Genomic DNA, 21,277 nt, shown 5'->3' with positions numbered 1-21,277 from the left:
GATTTATTCAAGGAGGGAGACGAAGGCACCATCTCGAGCCACCCCTTTCTATATTATCATTCTGCAGCTGGCTGCATTTACCCTTGCGGGATTGTCTTCATGCCTTTTGCTCTTGAATGCACCAATGTCTCTTTGCTCTCAAGTTTACCTCAGCACATGTCTGTTTCAGAGAAGGGACAGAAAGGAGGGATGTGTGAAATGAGAGAAAAATGATTCATCTGCCTGCACCTGATGCCAGCTGAATGTCAGCAAGTGCTTGTTATTGAGCTTTTGTTCTTTCTTGACTTTTCCTAGCTGAGAGTATCCCCCTGATGAGGATCGAAGTTTATTTTAACATTGCTTTGGTCACTGAGCTGAAGTAAATCATTCCTTTTATCAGCCGAACATAATTAAGAGCAGCATTAGACAGGAATATATTTAGGGGGCCTGTGGGACTGTATGCTGACAGATGGGAGGCATTGTGCGAATGCCACTGTGTGTAGGCTAGATAAAAATACTTCTTAAAGAAGCTCCACTCCAGTACCTGTGTGATCTTTTCCATTGTGCTCTACATGATGGGAATGGTAGAGCTCTATTTTTATTTAATGCCCAAATAAAATACTGCCAACATTTTTGGTGAAAAGTAGGTTCATTATTTGCTTGCTATTTAGAACAGAAAATGGCAAATGCCAACCGAACGAGTTCATTAAATGTGAACTTACCACTTTGTGCTGGAAACACTGAAAATATTTTAGAAATAACAGCCGTGTGTGAATTCTGGCTTTGACAGTTCCACAACTTAAAGGCACCTTGAAGGGCCCTGAAACATATTTGAAGAGTTGATGTAATTTCAGCTGCAACAGGAAGTCAGGAATTGAGTGGCTCCTCCCCTTTTTAAATAGCCAATAGTATTTAGCTTACCTCACAGCCAGGAAACCTACAACTGTTGGGGCGGGACACTTCAGATTCTAGAGAGAATTTGATTAGACAGAAAATCTGATGACTACCTGAAGTGCAGAATGATGTCATCAAAATTGTTGATCCGCATTGGGAGTAGAGAGAGACTGTAAATTTTGAATGCATATGTCTTCTAAATGAAAATTTTGTCATTGTTTTAGAACACACTAGCTTATAAATAACCTTAAGGCTAACATATTCAGACTAAAAGCTAGAAAACTTCAGTTCTGATTTCATGAAGACTTTAAGATACAGTATATTATTTTTGTTTGTATCTGACCACACTCCATCCATTTTCCATACCACTTATCCTACACAGGGTCGTGGTGGAGGTTTGAACCTATCCCAGGGAACTCAAAGCACAAGGCGGGGGACAGCCTGGACAGGTTGTCAGCCCAATGCAGGCCACAATCTCACACCCATACACACACCTATTCACACACTACGGACAGTTTGGAAATGCCAATCAGCCTATGTCTTTGGACTGGAGGAGGAAAGCAGAGTACCCGGAGGAAGCCCCTGAAGCACGGGGAAAGCATGCAAACTCTATGCACCTAGTTCGGATGTGGGATTTGAACCCCCGAACCAAAATAATGAAATAAATTTTAAAAATATAAATTCTAGCATCCCAAATTTGTGATAATAAATGTGGTCTTTGATTGTCTGTTTCATATCCAACCACTTACTCATGGCTACATGAAAGCTCGTGGCCACATGACTTTTTTTGCCTCCTTTGCCATCCTACTCCCAATGCACTGGTCTCAACCTCTAGTCTCAACCCATAAACCTTCCCAGTAAGCTTTCTTCCAAAAAAATACCACTTTTCATATTTGTATAACTATCTGTTTAGAGCACATTATCTTTTCATTTCAAATAACATATTCATATTCATTTGCTTTTCTACTGCAGAGACACAGATGATAATGCAGTCTTCAGAATGAAAGGGACAACACACTGTGACAGCACATTGACCTTGAGAGCAATGACACACAGGCAGCTTGAAATGCACATACAGAGGGCTGATGTGAGTTATAAACAGTACCAAGGGCTGTCTTGGTCAACCACCTGTTAATAGGAAGAGTAGTGATAGTGGTTTCTGTGAATCCACCATTTAATAGCTGACCAGTATCTTAAAAATTCTCAATTTGTTAATTTAAAAAAAAAAAAGTTCACTGATCTCTGTAGCAAACCAAATTAGTGTGAGACATGAGAGAGCAATCCGGAGTGTTATTTAATCTGACAGGCTCTACCAAACATGCATACTCATGTGACATTTCCAGCCAGAAAAATGTCACTGGGGATGTTGAGCTAAATAGTGAGTTATCAGTGAGCTAATAAAGTTGGTAAAATCATTTAAGCATGTGTTCAGCATGTTTACTGTCTTTGTATTGATTTCCAGTGACTCTTCTCTCTAAGGGGACAAGTTGTCCCAAACCATGGCAGTATTTAGCATTCAGGCCTGTACCGTTCACATGCACTCGCCCACTTCTCGAGAATATGATGAAGGACGTCTCATCTGACCATATCACATTTTTTCACACATCTCTGTACTGTAGATGTAGAGCTCTCAAATGTGCATGCGTCTTTGTAATTAGAAGTTTATGCACTTGGACCCTGCTCATGGAGTTGTCCATGCTCTGCTCTTTCTGCATTCGTATTTGTTATTTAACATGTATGCTGCCTGGAGAGCTGATGACTAAAGTTGTTTATTCGCCTCGGACATTTGGAAAAGCCACGGGTCGCTTGAGGATGATATTTCACACATTCTGTACCCCCATTTGCAGTAACAGCAGATATCTAGCATTTGCGCATCAGATTACACCTACGTACCCAATGTGTAAAAAAGCCCAAGTAATAACTGTGCTATCAAACCCTTTGAGCTTCACTAAATTGCACAAGACATGCAAATGAATGTGTTTCCATTATATCCACCCACTGTTTTAGCATCCATTGTTTCATGCCTCCTACAGGAAGCCCAAAATTGCATATTAATTTAAGTCCTCATGCAAAAAAAATCTGAGTAAACCAGCTTCCATGTTTTTTATTTTAATATATTTTTTTATATCCATGCACTAACACCACTACACAAATTAAAACACCAGCAAACCATTAGTAGAGTCTGTTAATGGTCCTCAGCCCTGTGACCATGACATACCATTGTAATGTAAAAACCAGGTTGCTTTTACTACACATGATGGATTGACTTGTGTGGTGGAGAGAGATTGGATAGATTGCTCGATGAATCACAAAGTGTCTAGGAGAGATATTTTCTGACATCCCACCCCCTTTCCTTACAATTCTCAGGTATGGATGCTGTTGCCGGTGCCAAGTGGTGGGTTTAAGGTAGACCCACTTGAGCTACAGTTATGTAAAAGAAGGATTTGGACTCTCACTAACCATGTGATAATGATATTGAGTCTTTATTTATCACATATACATATGCGCAGGGAAATTCTTTTCTTCGTGTACCCAAGCATGTCAGGAAACTGGGGTCAGAGCACAGGGTCAGCCTTGATACGGCGCCCCTGGAGCAGAAAAGCTTAAGGGCCTTGCTCAAGGGCCCAACAGTGGCAGCTTGGCAGTGCTGGGGCATGAACCCCCAACTTTCTGATCAGTAACCCAGAGCCTTAACCATCAAGCCACCACTACCCCCAGTCAAGACACCACTGAGCCATAACTGATGCAGCTCATCCCCTCCTCTGGCTTAGTTTTCCTTCTCTCCCTGATGGAGATCAATTGCCTGAGATATGCTTTTTTGTGTGTGGTTTGCTCTCTTAGCCTCTCACCCTTAACATTATTCTCATTCCAACTTGCAGAAATAAATGTTCTAAATGTTATGATTTATTGAGATTTTAAATGCTCTATGTGACCCTGATCATGTCAGCCTGTCAGGCCCTGAGGCAGAGTCAATATGCCAAGATCTGTAAAATAAATAAATAAGTAATGTAGGCAGAATGTAAAGTTTGCAGGTGGAGTTAAATAAGAGCATTTAATGGTTAGCGCTACAACAGTAATACACTGGAAACACAGTGTTTATTTGTTCTCTATGAAATGTATTGACCTTTACGGGTTTTAGTTTAGAGTTTAAGATCTATTGTTCAGTCTTAAAAAAACTATTAATTCAATTTACTTTGCATTTCTCTTTTTTAGTTAACCCAAGTACTTTTGTCAGATTAACACAGTTAGATTATGTACTGCCAACATTCTTTTCTTCAGCCTAAAGAAAGATTAATTTAAATCAGGTTTAAATCAAGCTAAATCAGAGTTCAAACATTGATTTCACTCAAGAGTTATTGCTAATGCTCTTTGCTTATACCTGCAAAATCAGAAGCAAATGTGACAGTCAGAGACACCAGAACAGCTGTGGCAGGTTCTGTAAGATGCTTAGTAAAACATTCCAGCTAATTTCCATATAAATCTGCCCCAAATGTACCTGAGCCTCCTGATACATTTTTTATGAAAGCAAAGAGTTGTCACACCAAATATTGACTTTGTTTAGTGTATTACTCTTTACTGCTCTTTACAGTAGATTTTTTAATGTAGAAACATTTAATTTAATCATTTTTACATGCTTTACAGCATTTCTTTTTATGTGTTTGTACTATATTTATCAATATGTTGTTGTAAAATCATGTTTTATGGAATCAGGTTATTGCTTGTATTCATATTCAAAAGTGAATGTTGTTGGGAGATCGCAAACTTGAATCCCGACAATGTTACAGCCCTCAGTTGGCTGGAGACCAAGAGGGCAAAAATTGGCCAATCAGTGACACAAGGCAATTATGGATATCTGTGATCTCATGCATTTGGGAGAGGGCGAATAGCTCTGAAAAGTTGCTGTTGCTTGGCTTCATGTGTCTTGGAGGACGCATGAGTTCGCATAACCTCCATGGCAGTAGCTTCAGTATGATAGGTGAGAGCTGGTTGGTGGGTGGGCAGTGGCCAAGACCAAATTTAAGGGGAAAATGGGGGAGAATCAAAAGAAAACAGACAAAAATAGTTTCCTCTGTCTTTGGTATAAACTGTATATAAATCTGTACAGTTTAAATTTAAATGTAGGTTAAATGTACAGTTTTAAAAAATATATGCAAGAGGAATTAAGATCTAAGTGATTCAGTACTAATTGATTCAGTATCAAATGCTGGTCATTAAAATGCAAACCAGCTACCACTGTGGGTGAAAGCATCCAATGTGCTGCTTTTGAATGAAATATGTGTCAAATAAACCCACTTAAACAACCAAGCACATTGTGTGTGAACGTAATATTCATAAGTACTTATAATCGAATTTAATGTGACGGTTTCTTAAACAGCTCAAACATGAATATCTCAGATCTAAATGATCCATTCTTAGTTAATACATAAGGCTGGCACGGTGGTTCAATGGGTAGCATTGCTGCCTCACAACTTCAGGACTTCTGGTTCAGTCCTAAGCTCAGGTTGCATGTTATCCCCCTTGTCTATGTGGTTTCCTCCAACCTCACCAAAACATGTCAGTAGGTGGATTTGCTACACTGTGTGAATGTATGAGTGAATGGTTCCCTGCGATGGGCTGGCATCATGTTCAAGGTGTGTTCCCACCTTGTGCCTGGTGTTGTTGAGGTATAGTCCGATTCCACCATGACTATGACAGGATAAAGTAGTTACTGAAATCAAATTATTGAATAATTGAATGCATAACAGATGAGCTTTTCTATTAGTTTGTCTTTAGACCTTATGTTGGAATGTCAGAGAGCATAAAGTATATTGAATATTCAAGATTCAATATTCTTTTTTTTGTCACACATCAGTGGTGGTAATTAAGCAGCTCAGATAGCGCTCAACAATAAAGTGCAGGACAAGACAAGAAGACAACAAATGTACTGTAAGAAATGTGCATTAATACTGAGTCAATGAGTGTAAATTTAGCAGTGTATAAATGTTGCAGATGTACAGGAACCAGTGTCAGCGTAGTGATTGATGTAGGTGTGTAACATTTAATGAATATACATTTATACCATCAGAAATATGAGTACAGATTTAAAGGAGTGCTCATTTGCACTGCTGATTCTGATTTTAGACCTTATAGTATGTTAGAATGTCAACGAGCATATACTGTATATTACAATGTACTGTATATAAAATGGGTAAGATAAAAAAGAATGGATCTGGCTGAGAATCGCCTGCTTTGTTTCACCTCTAACTGCAGCCATGGTTAACCTTGGCCACCGTGAACTTGGGCTAATCGCTTCTATGAGCATGGACCTCTCACTGCAGCCAATTCAAGTGTGTCATCTCTGAGAGGTGCTGGAAAAGAGGGCTCATAGATCACTCATTTTACACAGGAATGCAGTTGTGCTGTAATTGGGTGAGACCACAGCCTGGCATCTTCCATCACTTGCCCATGCACACACACACACACACACACACACACACACACACACAGATGCATTAAAGCTGTGATCTGGGAGATTTCTATGCCTGTTATATGTAGTACTACTCAGCTTTTAGACCCTACCTAGTCATGATATTTTGTTCACTGAACCTAATGCAGGCTTTTTTTTTGTGTGTGTGTATGGATTTTTCACTGTGCAGCACAGAGTGCATTTGTGAGTAAATTTATTTAAGTTTTTAGTAAACCAACATGCATGTAAACCAGCATTGCTTATACAATCCAGATGCTGACTATACAGTATATATAGTATATAGTCAGAGTCATAAATATTGTACATTTAGAAAGCTATTGTTACTTTAGCTGTCTACCACAGTATGTTGGAGTTGAATTTAAGTATGACCACAAAGTCCAGATTTTCAGCTTTAATTTAAGGGTATTTACATCCAAATTAGGTGAATGGTATAGGAATTACAACACTTTTAATATGCTTATAAGTTGTTTGATTTGGATCAAATTAAAAGCTGAAAGTCTGAATATATTCATTATCATATTCATATAACACCTATATACTGTGGTAGACAGTTAATATAATAATAACTTTGTCAATGTCCAAATAAAGGGTGTCCCAAAAGTCTCCATATATAGAGGAAATTAACACTTCATAGCAAAATGTAACTTTATTGGCAAAACATTATATACATGATTGCAATTTCTTTGTAAACACAAGGAGTCGTCTCTCCCACTCATTATGAACTTGTGTTAATACTTCTGGTGTTATGCATGTAATTGCATGTCCATCGCAAGTCTTTTGTAAAAGGCATTCTTAGAGGCTATCTGAAAATAAATATATAAAATACATTCATTTTGGAAGATATTTTGCTTAAAAAAAAAGGTGATAATTTCCCCTATATATGGAGACATTTGGGAGACCCTGTTTTTATTAACCTGGATGTATATATAAAAAAAAATAAAAAACCTGGCAGATCTCCTAATGAGCTACAGGATGCACACTTATGAGAGACTTCACCTCACCCAAAGATTCCTCAATGACTTTGAATTCTAATGGGTTTTATATGCAAGGGGCACCTTCATCTGTGTGACAGACCTCTAAAAAAGACAAGGTAATTCTGAGTTAAGCTGTAATCCTCTCAGCGCTCGGCTGCATTAGGAGGCCAGACTGACCCCAGATCAGGGTGAACCCACCGCCGATGATCACTGTCACACTTCATATCTGGCTGAGTGAATCCAAATGATTACCTAATTGTTCATTAATTGCATGATAGTATATTCTCCCTGTTTCAAATTTTTTCCCTCCCTCCCTTCCTAGTTAAGTGCATGCCAAGGTGACTGTCATGCTTTTTGTAGATGCAATTACAACACAATTACAAGTTTGGCGGGGTAAAACATGTGTCCAGACATGTCACAGAGGAGCGTGGAATGGAAGAGACTTGGTCGTGGATAATATAATAACATGTCCAATATGAGTTTTGGGTCATAGATTTATTTCTTAAATTGATTCGATTAATATTTGCTGAAGGCTGTGTTTCAGTTAGTTTTTTTTTTTTTCCCCATAGAAACAGTTGCAGAAAAGCATATGAAATGTATCTGCTATTATAAAAAAAAGGGTGAAAAAAGATTTAGTATTATCACTCTCACTCTTGCCTGAAGAACTTTCTAATAATAATAGGTGCATGTTCGTTATTGTTACAGTAGTAGTCCTGCATACAGATCAGCACACACAGGTGGATCTCTATGGTGTGGGATGCCTAGGGCTGATGTACACAGAGGTATGTTTTGATTGGGTGTCTAAGGTGCACACAGCTAAATGCTAAGAGCTAAGTGCTGGAGATTTTACTGCTGTAGTGTAAAAAATAAAGGTTTCTTGTTAAAGAAATTATTTTCTACAAATTGATGGTTGTAGAGAAAAATAGCTATTATATGTGTGGTTTTTTTTTTTTCATACCTGTGAATGGATGTGTTTTGTTCAGTATGAGGAGCAAGTGCATGTACGTTTAATAGGCAAACACCAGCGCTGGTGTCGGGTTTATTTCCACAGATGTGTTTACTTGTTCCACACTGTCAAATTCATCACGCTATACCTGTGTGTGTGTGTGTGTGTGTGTGTGTGTGTGTGTGTGTGTGTATGAAACATTTATATTGGCAGGCCAGGAGTGATGGCTCTGGTGGCTTGCCATTGTGTTGGAGAGGCTGCCTAAAGGATAACATGGTTCATTCGCGTCAGCTCAGGCTTCCACTCTATACACACACACACACACACACACACGCACATGCACAAAGTAATTTTAAAACTCATATTAGAGATTCTAGGCTTTCATCTTCCTTTCATCAGAATGAGTGTGGTGGGAGAGACAAAGTGAGCAAAGTGAGCAGCGTGTGTGTGTGTGCGTGCTTGTGGAAAAGATAGCGGTGACTCCTGACAATGTCAATTGTTTTTGTCCAATGGAGACAACTGTAGAGAAGACTCCAGTTCCCTTAACAAGTGTTCCATCCTGTTTCCGAGAGCCTGGGGACGAAAAACCAAACAAACACAACCACACGACTTCTCTGAGACCCAGATTAGCCAACAGGTACCCTGAGCTACATCACCAAGATAAGCAATGGGGGAAAAAGAGATACTGCATTGGGATGTGCTGTTATTGGAAAATAATTCACTTCCGGGGTTAATGTGATGCAGCCCAAATAATTTTAGCTTGTCATGTCATTGATTAATTTCTTTATAACTATAACAACTGTAGCACACCCTGTCTTGTGTTCTTCCTTACAGGTTGCATTTCATATAAAAAATAATAATACTAATAATAATTAACAGGATAACTTTTTTGCTTAAAATATTGATTTTGTCTGATATTGTGTTTCAGTGTAAAGCTGGACATAAAGAAACACTCAGCAAGGAGATCTAACTCAGACTTTTCACACAGTCAGATATTTATCACCAGCAGCCACTCATTCCACTCATATTCATGGCATTGTGATTAGCTCTAATGGTGAGCCCTGGCTTTTATACTTTTCAGCTTAATGTTAGCATTTGCATTCCTTTAACAATAGGGTAGTATGGGTAAAGTCTCAAAATGAAGTAGCGGTCATGGCACCTCCTGTGCCATGGATACGTTTTTATTAATAGGTAATAACTAGATCACCCACATGGAATTTTTCAAGAGACCAAAAATTAATGCTAATAAAATGTCCTCAAGTGGCTTAGGCAGTAAAAGTACTGCTTCCAATGAAGAAATGAGGCATCCTGCTGAGAATTAGCTTCAGAATTATAATCAAAAGCCATAAAGAAATTTTATCTATCATATAAATGTACATAATTAGACATTGCACTTTTAAAAACTTGTTTCAGTTTCATGGATGTTGAAAGTGTATTATATATTCCTTTTTTTTAATGCAGCACTTGGAAAACTCTCTGATACAAGCTTTGGCTTTTTGTCCAGTTTTAAGCTTTATTTCTTTCTTTATTTCTTTATTTCTTTATTTCTTCTTTATTTCTACTAATATTAAATAACAAGGTTAAGAAACTATGTATTTTACATTTTTAGACATTTGAATCTTTCTGTTCAGTCCACAAATCTTTTATGTGATTCAGGTCATGGCTTTGTGATGGCCTCTCCAATATATTCACTTTGTTGTCTTTAAACCATCTTGCTTGCAATTTTGGTTTTAGTATGCTTAGGATTATTGTCTTGCTGGACAACCCAGTGTGACTAACTTTCAGGCTGGTGTTGCTTCAGTGTTTGTAGATAATATTCTTTCCTAATGATGATGCCATCTATTTTCTCAAGTACACCAGTTTCTTTTTCAACAAAACACCCCCATAACATGATGCTGCTTCCCCCATGCTTCACATTTGGGATGAAAGCCTCAGCCTTTTTCCTCCATAAATAGTACTGATAAACTTTTGTCTTTTATCTGACCAGAGAACTCTCCTCCAAAAGGCTGGTGATTACGTGTAAATGTCAGTCTGAGATTTTTCTGCCAGTCTTAGAATGTGGGCTTCTTCCTTGTATGACAGCCTTTCAAGTCATGGCAATAGAACTCTATAAATGGTGGATGTACATATTTAGTACCTGATGCCTCAGGGTTCTTCACCAGTTCCTTTGTCGTTGACTTGGGGTTCAGCTGAAGCTTTTAAACCAAAGTTCATTCATTCCTGGGACTTGCATACAATTATTTGCATACAATTGTTTGAACAGATGCTTGTGGTACCTTCAGTTGTTTGGGAATCCTCCAGACTCATGAAGGTCCACAATTTTTTTCTGAGGTCTTGGCTGAGTTGCTTGGATTTTCCCTTGGTATCAAGGGCAAAAGGCATTGTCTCAAAAGGTAGGACATTTTAAAGCCACAGGTGCATGTCCATTAACTCCTAGCTATGACAATTATCCAATCAGAAGCTTCTAAAAGTGATAACATCTATTTCTGAAATCTTCCAGACTGTTTAAAAAGACTGTCAACTTGGTGTATGTTTTGACCAACTAGAATTCTGATATAGCAAATTAAAGCTGAAATAACTATGAAATTACTGTTTTAAAATTACCTCTGATGTGAACAAAATAGATGCCCCAATTGACTTGCCAAAAGAAATGTATGGTAGCATAAAATGTATGGAGCTGTGAAAAACTGAAGATTGAGTATCTTTAGCCAAGGTGTATGTAAACTGTTGGCCTCAACAATATGTTGCAGTGGGATTTGTTGCATTCTGGATTGTAGGGAAAATACTTTCTACACATATTTTCCTGCAGTCTCCCCATCTTCAAAAACCTGGTTATAGCAGACATCTAAAGTCATATCTTCTTGTATTCTGGACATGTATTTAGGCCTATTGGGAAAATATTTCGGTTTAGGCTATGATGAAATCACACTGGAACAGAAAAAATAACATATTAAGTCCAGTCTTTTTTTGTGGTGACTTTTTTTTTGGTGGTTGCGACCAACAATGCTTAATTTTGCTGCAACTGTTTTCAAAATTTGCAATGCAACTTGTCGAGTTTATTATGCTTTTTTGCCGAATAAGTATTTGAATTGGAGAAATTGCAGTTGAACGAAATTGTTTTGAGTGGTCTTTCACAGTGATGTTTGTTGGTAAATGAGACCTTTACTCATGTTTGACGCTTGTGACTTGAAGTGGGCATATTCAGAGGAGCTTGCAATTTTTCAAAATTACTGCAGATTTTCATGGGTTGGAAAGGTTATTGGGAACTAAAAAAAATAATATCAAATAATAAATAAATAAATAAATAAATAAATAAATAATGTCGTGATGTCACATGACGTGTGTTGGCCCAAATCTGCTGAAAATCTGCAGTAATTTTTAAAAATTGCAAGCTTGCAAGCTGAATATTGTGGAATTTGCTTGATTTTATGTTAATTTCTGTGATCGCAAAATCCTGGAGCACTTTTGAAAATACCGCTTTCACTCTGGACCAATTTGGCGTGATTTTGTTTGCATTATATTATTATAATTTTGTTTGTTTGTTCGTTTTGTTTTAGTTCCCAATAACATTCCAAACCCCTGTCAGATTAAATCTAATTTACTGTCAAATCTGAAAATGTATTTATTTATTTGTTTATTTATTTATTTTACTGATTTTTATGCATGTCAATATTAACAGGGTTACGAAATTCAGCATTTTTCTTTCCATTCCATAGTATGCTCTCCTGGTCACATTTGACAGTCATACTGTGTGGAGGTTATGTTGGGAGTTATATATTACATCTATTTATTTCTCAGCGGCTCTTTGATGCCAAATCAATTCTCCCATCCAGGACGGATTAATAATGAATGGTGTCTCTTGGTCATGTCACAACCAAGGAAAGGATTGTGTTCATAGTTATTTATTTATTTTTTAAAGCATACTTTGATGCATTTATATTTCCAAAGGATTTGCTAGATATTTTTAGGTCTACTGACTCATTGTAGTGGTTTAAATCTTTTTGAACACAAGCCCTGTGCGACAGTAAGACATTCATAAAGGCATCACAGATGTTTCCTAGCTCTTTAAAAGAAGCCAGTAGTCTGCAGTGTAAAATATTCCATGTTTATCTTATTATAAACCCATTTAAAAATATCCCCAGTTTTCTAATAGCATGCATTGTGTTTGAAGAGAGCGCTTTCTTCATCATTCATACACATGCAAATTTAATCTCAATCTGTCACAGAACCGACCCTCCCTCCTTCAAAAAAGAAATTGTTAAACCTTCTTTGAACCAGCCACTGATGACACTGCATTAAAAATTAACTCCCCTAGCCCATGCCAGGATGAGAGCAGTAGCACATCCCATGATGAGAAACGCTGCAATATATTTTCATAATGCATGAACGTTACAGTGTCATGGCAGAAAATGGGCTGAGGCTGTTTATTCGGGATGCTTAGTTTCTCCGCTCAGTGCCTTTTAGATGCTTCCCAACATGATGAAAAGGGAGACACTTCATTTGGATTAAATTGGCTTGCTGTCTGGTCTGCTCTGATAAGGGACTATAAGGCAGAATTATTTAATTATATATGTATTTATTGCGTTATGCTGATTTGCTGCATCTGTCCAAATGTACAGCGCTGGAATGCTTTCCACACTCACTGAGGTAATGCTGTGAGTTCACATCAGTTCAGCAGACAATGACTTCATATTATTATGATTATCATGTAAAGCAATGTGCACACATTCAAATCCTACTTTGGGGAGTTTCCAAAAAGAAGAGATCCCCAATCTTAAAAACCATAATGGCCACTGTGGGTCTTTTATTTCATCCTACGACAGAATAATGTCCACATTAGTAGACGATATGAGACCAGTCATTTCCTATGAGAGCCCATAAGCTATGATTCTAACATCAGTAGCATTAAAGGAAAATTAAAAAAAAAAAAAAAAAAAAGATGGAACAGACACTTGCAATGACTGTTATAACTACTGTGTTGGTCTGGTTCTATAAAAGCTTCATGACATGTATTGATGAGGACATTTTATATCAGCTTTTAAAGCAGGAAAGTGTAGGATTAGATAGCTGTGTTTAATGTTCTCATCAAAATGCAGTTTACAGCCACATAATTAGAAACAGCATAGATACAAAATATATTAAAGGAGAAAAAAGTGACATAGTAAGCAATACATTTTGGCTGCTACTCTCAAAGGGGGTGCTTAAGGGTTCTTTGTCTTGGTGCGTCGTCGACTCACAGCTTCAGGGTCCCCAGTTAGATCCTGAGCTTGGGTTACTGTGGGTTTCTTCAGGGTTCTCCAGTGTCCTTCTACCACCCAAGGTGCCCTGTGATAGACTGGCATGCTGTCCAGGGATAAACTGAACATTCTCCTCTGACCTCTCTCATCAACAAGGTGTTTCTGTCCACAGAACTGCCCTCGCTGGATGTTTTTTTGTTTTGCTTTTCATGCCATTCTAGAGACTGTTATGTGTGAAAATCAGCAGTTTCTAAAATAAAATTTCTTCTATCGGCCTACATATCTTATAATTAATTACATCCGAGAATAAACATGATATGATTGCATATGAGATACTACTACAGTACAATGATTTTAACACTACAGAGTGTTCATAAAAACTCACTGTATACTGTTATAATGTTCAGCAGTGTATTATTTATAAAGGCTTGTTGGCAGTGAGCATAAATCTCGTTGTACACACACACACCGGGCTGTACCTATACTATCCATGTTTTGCTGCACATTAAACAAAGCCCAAAGAGCAGAACGGGCTGATCTATTATTTACATATTATCTGTGTCTACATGAAAAATGAACTCACGCATTGCCCTTTGATTCTTGCAAGTGCATTTCATCCTGTGTTTTATCAAATTACAGACGCAGTTGTTCTCTCTTTGCATTTTTCATTATTTTAGTCAACTATCATTGCCTTTGAGTGCTCATTGTCCCTCACCGCAACCTTGCAGCAGCTCATGTGCCTTTGTTTAGTTATTATGAGGAGCAAATCCTTGTGCTGACAACGTCTCGCTGCTTACATCTACCAAGGGATGTGTTTGTTATATTGTACTAGGAGACATGATGAATGCACGATTTGCCAATGCATTTCTAAGCAGGAGAGGAAATAGCCTGATGTCCAAATAGCAGAATAAGAGGGGGAGAATGTGTTTAATATTTCCAGGGAGCATGAACTGCAGTGTATTAAGAAAAAAGCATGGTGGGAAAACATCTGATCATTCAGATGATCTCAATTCTGCTTTCTTTTTATCCCTTGTGTGAGTGCTGCTGCAATCTTGTCTCCCGTGATAACAAACGCCCTTGACTATCGCTGAGCACCTCTGCCTGCCAAGCACAGCCACAATGAGACACACTTCTCTCATCCATGTCCCTGTGGAAACTAAAGGATTTCAGCACTCTACTTATCACTGAACCACCATGAAGTACGATGATTTATGGTTTGTCCTAGAAATAATGTACCTTAATGAGAATAAAGTGTGTGTTATAAAAATTTTGACGGCATCGCCAAATACTAGGCTATGATCCTTAGCAAGATAAACACATGCTCACACACACACACACACACAAACACAATTGAAAGTGGTCCCTGCCTTCTATTGAATGGCTAATCAGGCAAGTAATCAATTAAATGCATGATTGCTTTTGATTTTAATAGCTCTATCATTTAGCAGGAGGATCTGCTTTGGGCTGTGCTGTTAACTGTTAGGAATAGCTGTAATTAGACACAGCCTATTCTCATTTAGCATGAGCCTGTAAGTAATTAGCATCTCATTCTCAGAGATATCACCTAACTGCTGTATCCATAATATGCACTGAGTGCATTGTCTGTAATAAAATATAGCTGCAGGAGGATGTTGAATATTATTCCAAGTTTTGCTATAACTGTTTTCTTGAGGTCATTGCTTTTAATAAACATAGAGGAGCTCGAGCTTCGATCGCTGTACACTTGACTGTCTACTTGTTAAATAGTTCAAATAAACAGTCTTGTTTTATATCGTTCGAATTGATTCTTGTCTCTATGCTCGAACAAGTAGGAGCGAGCTCTGGTGGTATGAGACCAATGGGGAAAGACTACGAAAGAACTTTTATTAAATGCCTAATTTAATCTTTATTGATATCACTGCTTTTGCCATAAAAATAATAGCTTAATAAAAAAAAAGAGAGAGAGACCCAGGGACTACAGAGTATAAGGCTGGATTCATGGCCTAATGAGCTAACTTATTCAGTTTGAAGTAGCATTGCTCTGAACCTATGCTTAACTTAATATCACTGTATATTAGAAACTGTCTGGTGAATACTAGTGTCATGAATGCAAGGTGGAGACAGATGCACGTGCAGAGATAACGTTTAATAAAGAACAAAACAACACATAAACCAGAATCTACGAGGCGAGAGCGCATAACGTGACAACAAACGGGAACAAACAAAGCCAGACACTGAGTGTTGTACAAATTGTGACATAAATACACACAGGAGCTTGTAAACAGCATGAGTGTCAGGTGTGGGTGGTTATGTGACCATGAGGCAGGATGCAGAGACTGCTGGGAATTGGAGTCCCGAATTCCTTCTGAAGATTCATAACGACTAGAAGGACTACAGGCTTTCCCAGTAATGCACATATTCAGATACACATACAAATACACATAGGTGTACTTCCTGCATAATGAAGAGACTCACAAAATCATCGAGCAAATAAATCATGCTGTTGTTGATTCTCTGGTCCATCTGCTCTCTGGGCGATTTTCCCTCATATGGAACAGCGGCTTGCATAAGTATTCAAACGCCTAGAATTTTCCCCATCGTATATTAGAACTGAAATGGACTTAATTTGGATTATATAGGAAGAGTGTACACAAAATAGCCCATAAGGTGAAGGGGGAAATCAATATAGTAAAAGTATTTACAATTAAAAAGCATAAAAGTTATTTTAGAGGACAGTATCACAGTTTTGGTTTCATTTTCTCCCCCTCTGTTAGTTCATTGGTTTTCCATTGGTTCCATCTATTGTCTACAGTATGTTGTGTCACTTGTGTCTTGTTATTAGTTTATGACATTGTGTATAGCGGGCACAGTGGCTTAGTCTTCGGGCCTCGCACCTCCGGGGTTGGGAGTTTTGCTTCTTTTGATTCTTGCCTCAGCCCTGTATGTGTGGAGTTTGCATGTTCTCCCCATGCGTTGGGGTTTCCTCAGGGTACTCTGGTTTCCTCCCGCAGTCCAAAGACATGCGCTGTAGGCTGATTGGCATCTTTAAATTGTCTGCAGTGTGTGTGCAATTGTGCCCTTCGATGAGCTGGCTCATCATGAACCTCAACCAGGGTGTCTCCCAACTTGTGCCCCAAGTTCCCTGAGATAAGCTCCAGGCTCCCCCGCAACCTTGTGTAGGATAAGTGGTATGGAAAATGGATGGATGGACACAGTGTATATATTTGTGGTTTATGTCATGCTGTAATTCTCTCGTGTTGTGAGCTTTTCACCATGCTAGTTAAATGGTGAACTTATATATTTATCCAAAGCACTTTACACTGTGTCTCATTCACCCATTCACACACAACAATGGTAGCAGAGCTGCCACTCAAGGCGCTAACTTGCCATCGGGAGCAACTTGGGGTTCAGTGTCTTGCCCAAGGACACTTCGGCATGTGGAGTCACGCAGGCCGGGAACCGAACCGCCAACCCTCCGGTTAGTGGACAACCCACTCTACCAACTGAGCCACAGCCGCCCCATACATGCATAGTGTGTATGTTTTCTTAGTATTTCTTAGTATGTTTATTATCAAATCCTTTGTGCACTTCTATCTAGTTTCTGCTTAATTCAGTGGAGTGAGTTATCACAGACGGTCTTCTCTAAGCAGAGTCGTGGTGTGCCAAATTCTTTCTACTTTTTTAATAATGAATTTAATGATGCTCTGTGAGATGTTCAAAATTTGGTATTTATTTTATCACCAAACCCTGATTGATACTTTTCCAGAACTTTGACCTTACTCTTGACTAGTTTTGATAGCAACATGGTCTTCATGCTGCAGTTTGTTTACATTGCAGTTTCTGTACATTTGTGCTCATAAATTTACTTACCCCCTTGCAGAAACTGCAAAATGTTAATATTTAAACAGGATCATTAAAGTTGCATTTTGTTTTTTATTTAGTACTACCCAGAATAAGCTATTTCACATAACAGATGTTTACGTATAGTCCACAAAACACAATAAAAATAGAATTTACACAAATTAACCAGTTCAAAAGTCTACATACCTTGGTTCTTAATACTGTGTGTTGTTATCTGGATGATCAACAACTGTTTTTATGTGACAGTTGTTCATGAGTCCCTTGTTTGTCCTGAGCAGTTAAACTGCCCACAATTCTTCAGAAAAATCCTCCAGGTCCTGCACATTTTTTGCTTTTCCAACATCTCCTGCATATTTGACCCCTTACCAACAATGGTTATATGATGTTGAGATCCATCTTTTCACACTTAGGACAATTGAGGAACTTGTACACAACTATTACAAAAGGTGCAAACATTCACTGATGTTCAAGAAAGCAACACACAACATTAAGAACTAGGGGGATGTAAACTTTTGAACAGGATGATCGGTGTAAATTGTTATTATTTCGTCTTCTGGGAAATATTTAAATTTATGGATTTTTGGCAGACACCCTTATCCATAGCAACTTACATTTTTCTGATTTATACACCTAAGCATTTGAGGGTTAAGGACCTTGCTCAAAGGCCCAGCAGTGTCAGCTTTGCAGTGCTGGGATTTGAACTCACAACCTTCCAATGAGTAGTCCAACTTCTTATGGTGCATTCACACATACTGCAACTCGCAGCGACAATGCGACCGGAGACCATTCATTTTCAGTGAGAGCTGGCGACTTCTGGGGACATGAGAGACAGCGCCCATTGGCGACAAGATCTATTTCTTCTTTTATATCAAAGTATTATTGAGCCGTTACATATGTATGGTGCCATTTGTTTCTTTCATATGCTAACAGTTACCAATAAGAAGAAACTCTTAAAGATAACTAATTTAATTAGAAAAATTATTGGTATTTCCACCCCTAATTTATCGTACTGTGTCATTTCATATGTGCTCCTGAAGGCACATAAAATTTTAAATGATCCAGACCACCACACTTTATCAGTATTTAAACCCCCTTCCTTCTGGCCACAGGTATAGACTACCCATGTGCTGAAAGGCCAACTATGGTAGGAGATTTGTTCCTATAGCTGTATGAGCATTAAACACATAGATAATCAGCCATTGTGATGCCATCTTATGCTCTGGCATTTGTTGTATGATCCTGATGTTTTTTTTTTTGTTGTTTTTTTTGTCCCCTTCTCCCCTCTATGTCTGTGATTGTTTTGATGGTTAATATGTATGGTGTCGTGTTTATGTTTTCTATGCACCCACGGTGGAAAGAAATTTTCTCTTTGAGGACAAATAAAATTATCTATTGATCTATCTAGATGTGGGCGTGTCATGCGACTTTGAATGTTGAGAAAAGTTTAACTTTATACAAATTTGGAGCGACTTGTTGCAGCGACTACCAATAGGAGTGAAGACAGTAGAGCGTACATTATCCGAAGCCACCCCTGCTCACTAGCAGAAGCCGCACCATTGTGGCAATAGCCACTTAGCTTAGCTTAGCTTAGGATATTAGCTGGTTTAAAGCAAAAAAAAAATAATAATAATGAAACACACTCACTTTTTCTTGCAATTGAGCAAAATCCCAGTGTAGCTCCTATCTTGGGTGAAGTATCCGGCTTGTCGCTGTTTCGGTGCCCGGGAACGAGCAGCACCAAGCTGGACACTTCACCAAAGAAACATAGAGGCCAAGGCCGAACAGCTGCGGTCCAGTTCTCGGTCATCATCGAACATATAGTGAATGACAACCAGATGGTGACGCTCACTTACTAAGATAGGAGCTACACCAGGATTTTGCTCAATTGCAACAAAATTGTACGTTTCATTATTATTATTTTGCTTTAAACGCGCTAAGGCCATAAGCTAAACTAAGCTAATTGGTCTTTGCACTTTTTCCGCAGATAGACGGCTGCAATGGCAAAGAGCACTGCTTCGCCTTCATCTCGTAGGATATGATGCATATATACGCTAGTGAATTTTATATAAGATCTCTCTCCCTCCAGAATGGTTCATTTTAGCAGGCAAAAAAATGGTTTGTTGTCAAAAGTGAAATTTTAGTTGCGCCACTCATGTTACTATGGCAACCAGTACTAGGAACGCCTACTGCCGACTTCATAGAATGGCAACTGGCAACTTGCAGCGATAAAATCGCTATATGTGTGAATGCATCTTTAACCACTGAGCTACCATTGACCATGTAAATGGAAAGATGTAAATATCTTATGTAGCCTCTGAAGGGCAGTACTAAATGAAAAAAAAAGATCTTAACAAAATAAGTTTGAAACTAATATATATATATATATATATATATAATATGTGTGTGTGTATATATATATATATGTGTGTGTGTATATATATATATATGTGTGTGTGTGTGTATATATATATATATATATATATATATATATATATATTCTGTTTTATATAAATTCTTGACATATAGTCCATTTCAGTTCCAGGTTGCAACACTCACAAGTTAAAAGGGATGTCAATACTTATGCAAGGCACTAAATTTAAGGAGTTTTGCCTTTATATTCAAGTATATCTATTTTTGATAAGCAAAAGGGTAACACTGTCATTTCCTCTCTCTCTCTCTCTCATGCAGTTGTTCTCAAGGCGATGTCGTGACGCACACGGCCTGGCTGAACAGGTCCAGTATACTATACGCCGGCGAGGATAAGTGGTCTGTGGATCCCAGAGTCAGCCTCGTCACCCTGAACCGTGACGAGTTCACCATTAAGATCGAGAACATAGACCTGAGTGACGAAGGACTATACGTGTGTGCCGTTCAGACCAGCAGCAAGCCCAGAACCACATCCGTCCATATCATCGTGCAAGGTGAGCTGGAGTTCCACCAGCATGTGTACTCTTCTTTACTGTAGAGTTCCTGTGTCTGGAGTTTGTGCAGAGTAATGCAGTGTTATTACATTATAGCCTTTTGTTAACAGCTTTCTCTAATATCTGGTACAAACACCTTGAACTCTAGGTATGATATTACATTTTTAATGAAGTGGATAATTATGCAATTAATGCTGATGGGCACAAAACCTTGGAGATTTAATTTTTTTCTCTACTCAGTGGTTCTTATGTTAATGTGATTGATGGCAGTGTCATTGCAGTAGGCTGGTGCACTGAGTCGTGACAGCACAGCATTCAGGTACAGTGGAAATTTAGGAATCTGAACCACAGCAACCGAAAATGCTTCACAATATGGCACTTTTATTCAGGTTGATTCTATCAGTTGAACTGATTATTGCCTTTATTTTCTGGTGTGTGTTGCAGGCAATTGCAACATTTCTTATGTAAGTAAATTATCCATAATGGGGCATGCTATTATATAAAATAAGTCATGTGAAAGAAAGTAAGTAGTGTGTGTATAGTGTGACAACACTGACTCAAAGTCAAGTGATGTTACCACCCAAATGTTTTATTTCTCTTATATCACAGCAATTTCCCAATTATTTATTATTATTATTATTATTATTATTATTATTATTATTATAACCGTCTAAAGTGGAACAAAACATGTTACAGTATTTCTGGTTATCACTTACATTACAGCAGCAATAAACAGCCATTCACCTCTCTTTTTTCTCGCTTGAATTTAATAACACACAAAAAACTGCAGATTTGCAAAACTGCAAAGCCCTCTGTCTCAAAACCTTTGGGAGAACATAAGCAAAACACCTTCACCTCCAACTGTTACAAAGCATTGACACTGGAGACTCCTTCCATAAATGTTAAGTAAATGTCAACTTACAGAAAGGTGCACCATATCAATAATTATATATTTTGATTTGCCTAATAAATATGTATTTTTTTTTATATTTCTTTATTATTAGGCATAGATTTGGGGG

At 38.1% G+C, this 21,277-nt stretch overlaps 1 protein-coding gene across 3 annotated transcripts in view; it reads left to right on the top strand.

Annotated features, from left to right (window-relative positions):
* The window catches only part of ntm (neurotrimin), a 470,405-nt gene that overhangs the window by 368,321 nt on the left and 80,807 nt on the right, over nt 1-21,277 (top strand). For all 3 annotated transcript variants that reach the window (XM_053644572.1, XM_053644574.1, XM_053644573.1), the window contains exon 3: nt 20,026-20,258. In XM_053644572.1, the coding sequence (XP_053500547.1) occupies nt 20,026-20,258 (233 nt within the window). The remainder of the gene's footprint in view (nt 1-20,025; nt 20,259-21,277) is intronic.

Source organism: Ictalurus furcatus, chromosome 16, assembly GCF_023375685.1.
Source record: "Ictalurus furcatus strain D&B chromosome 16, Billie_1.0, whole genome shotgun sequence".
Lineage (NCBI taxonomy): Eukaryota > Metazoa > Chordata > Actinopteri > Siluriformes > Ictaluridae > Ictalurus > Ictalurus furcatus.
This window is presented reverse-complemented; position numbering and strand designations above follow the sequence as displayed.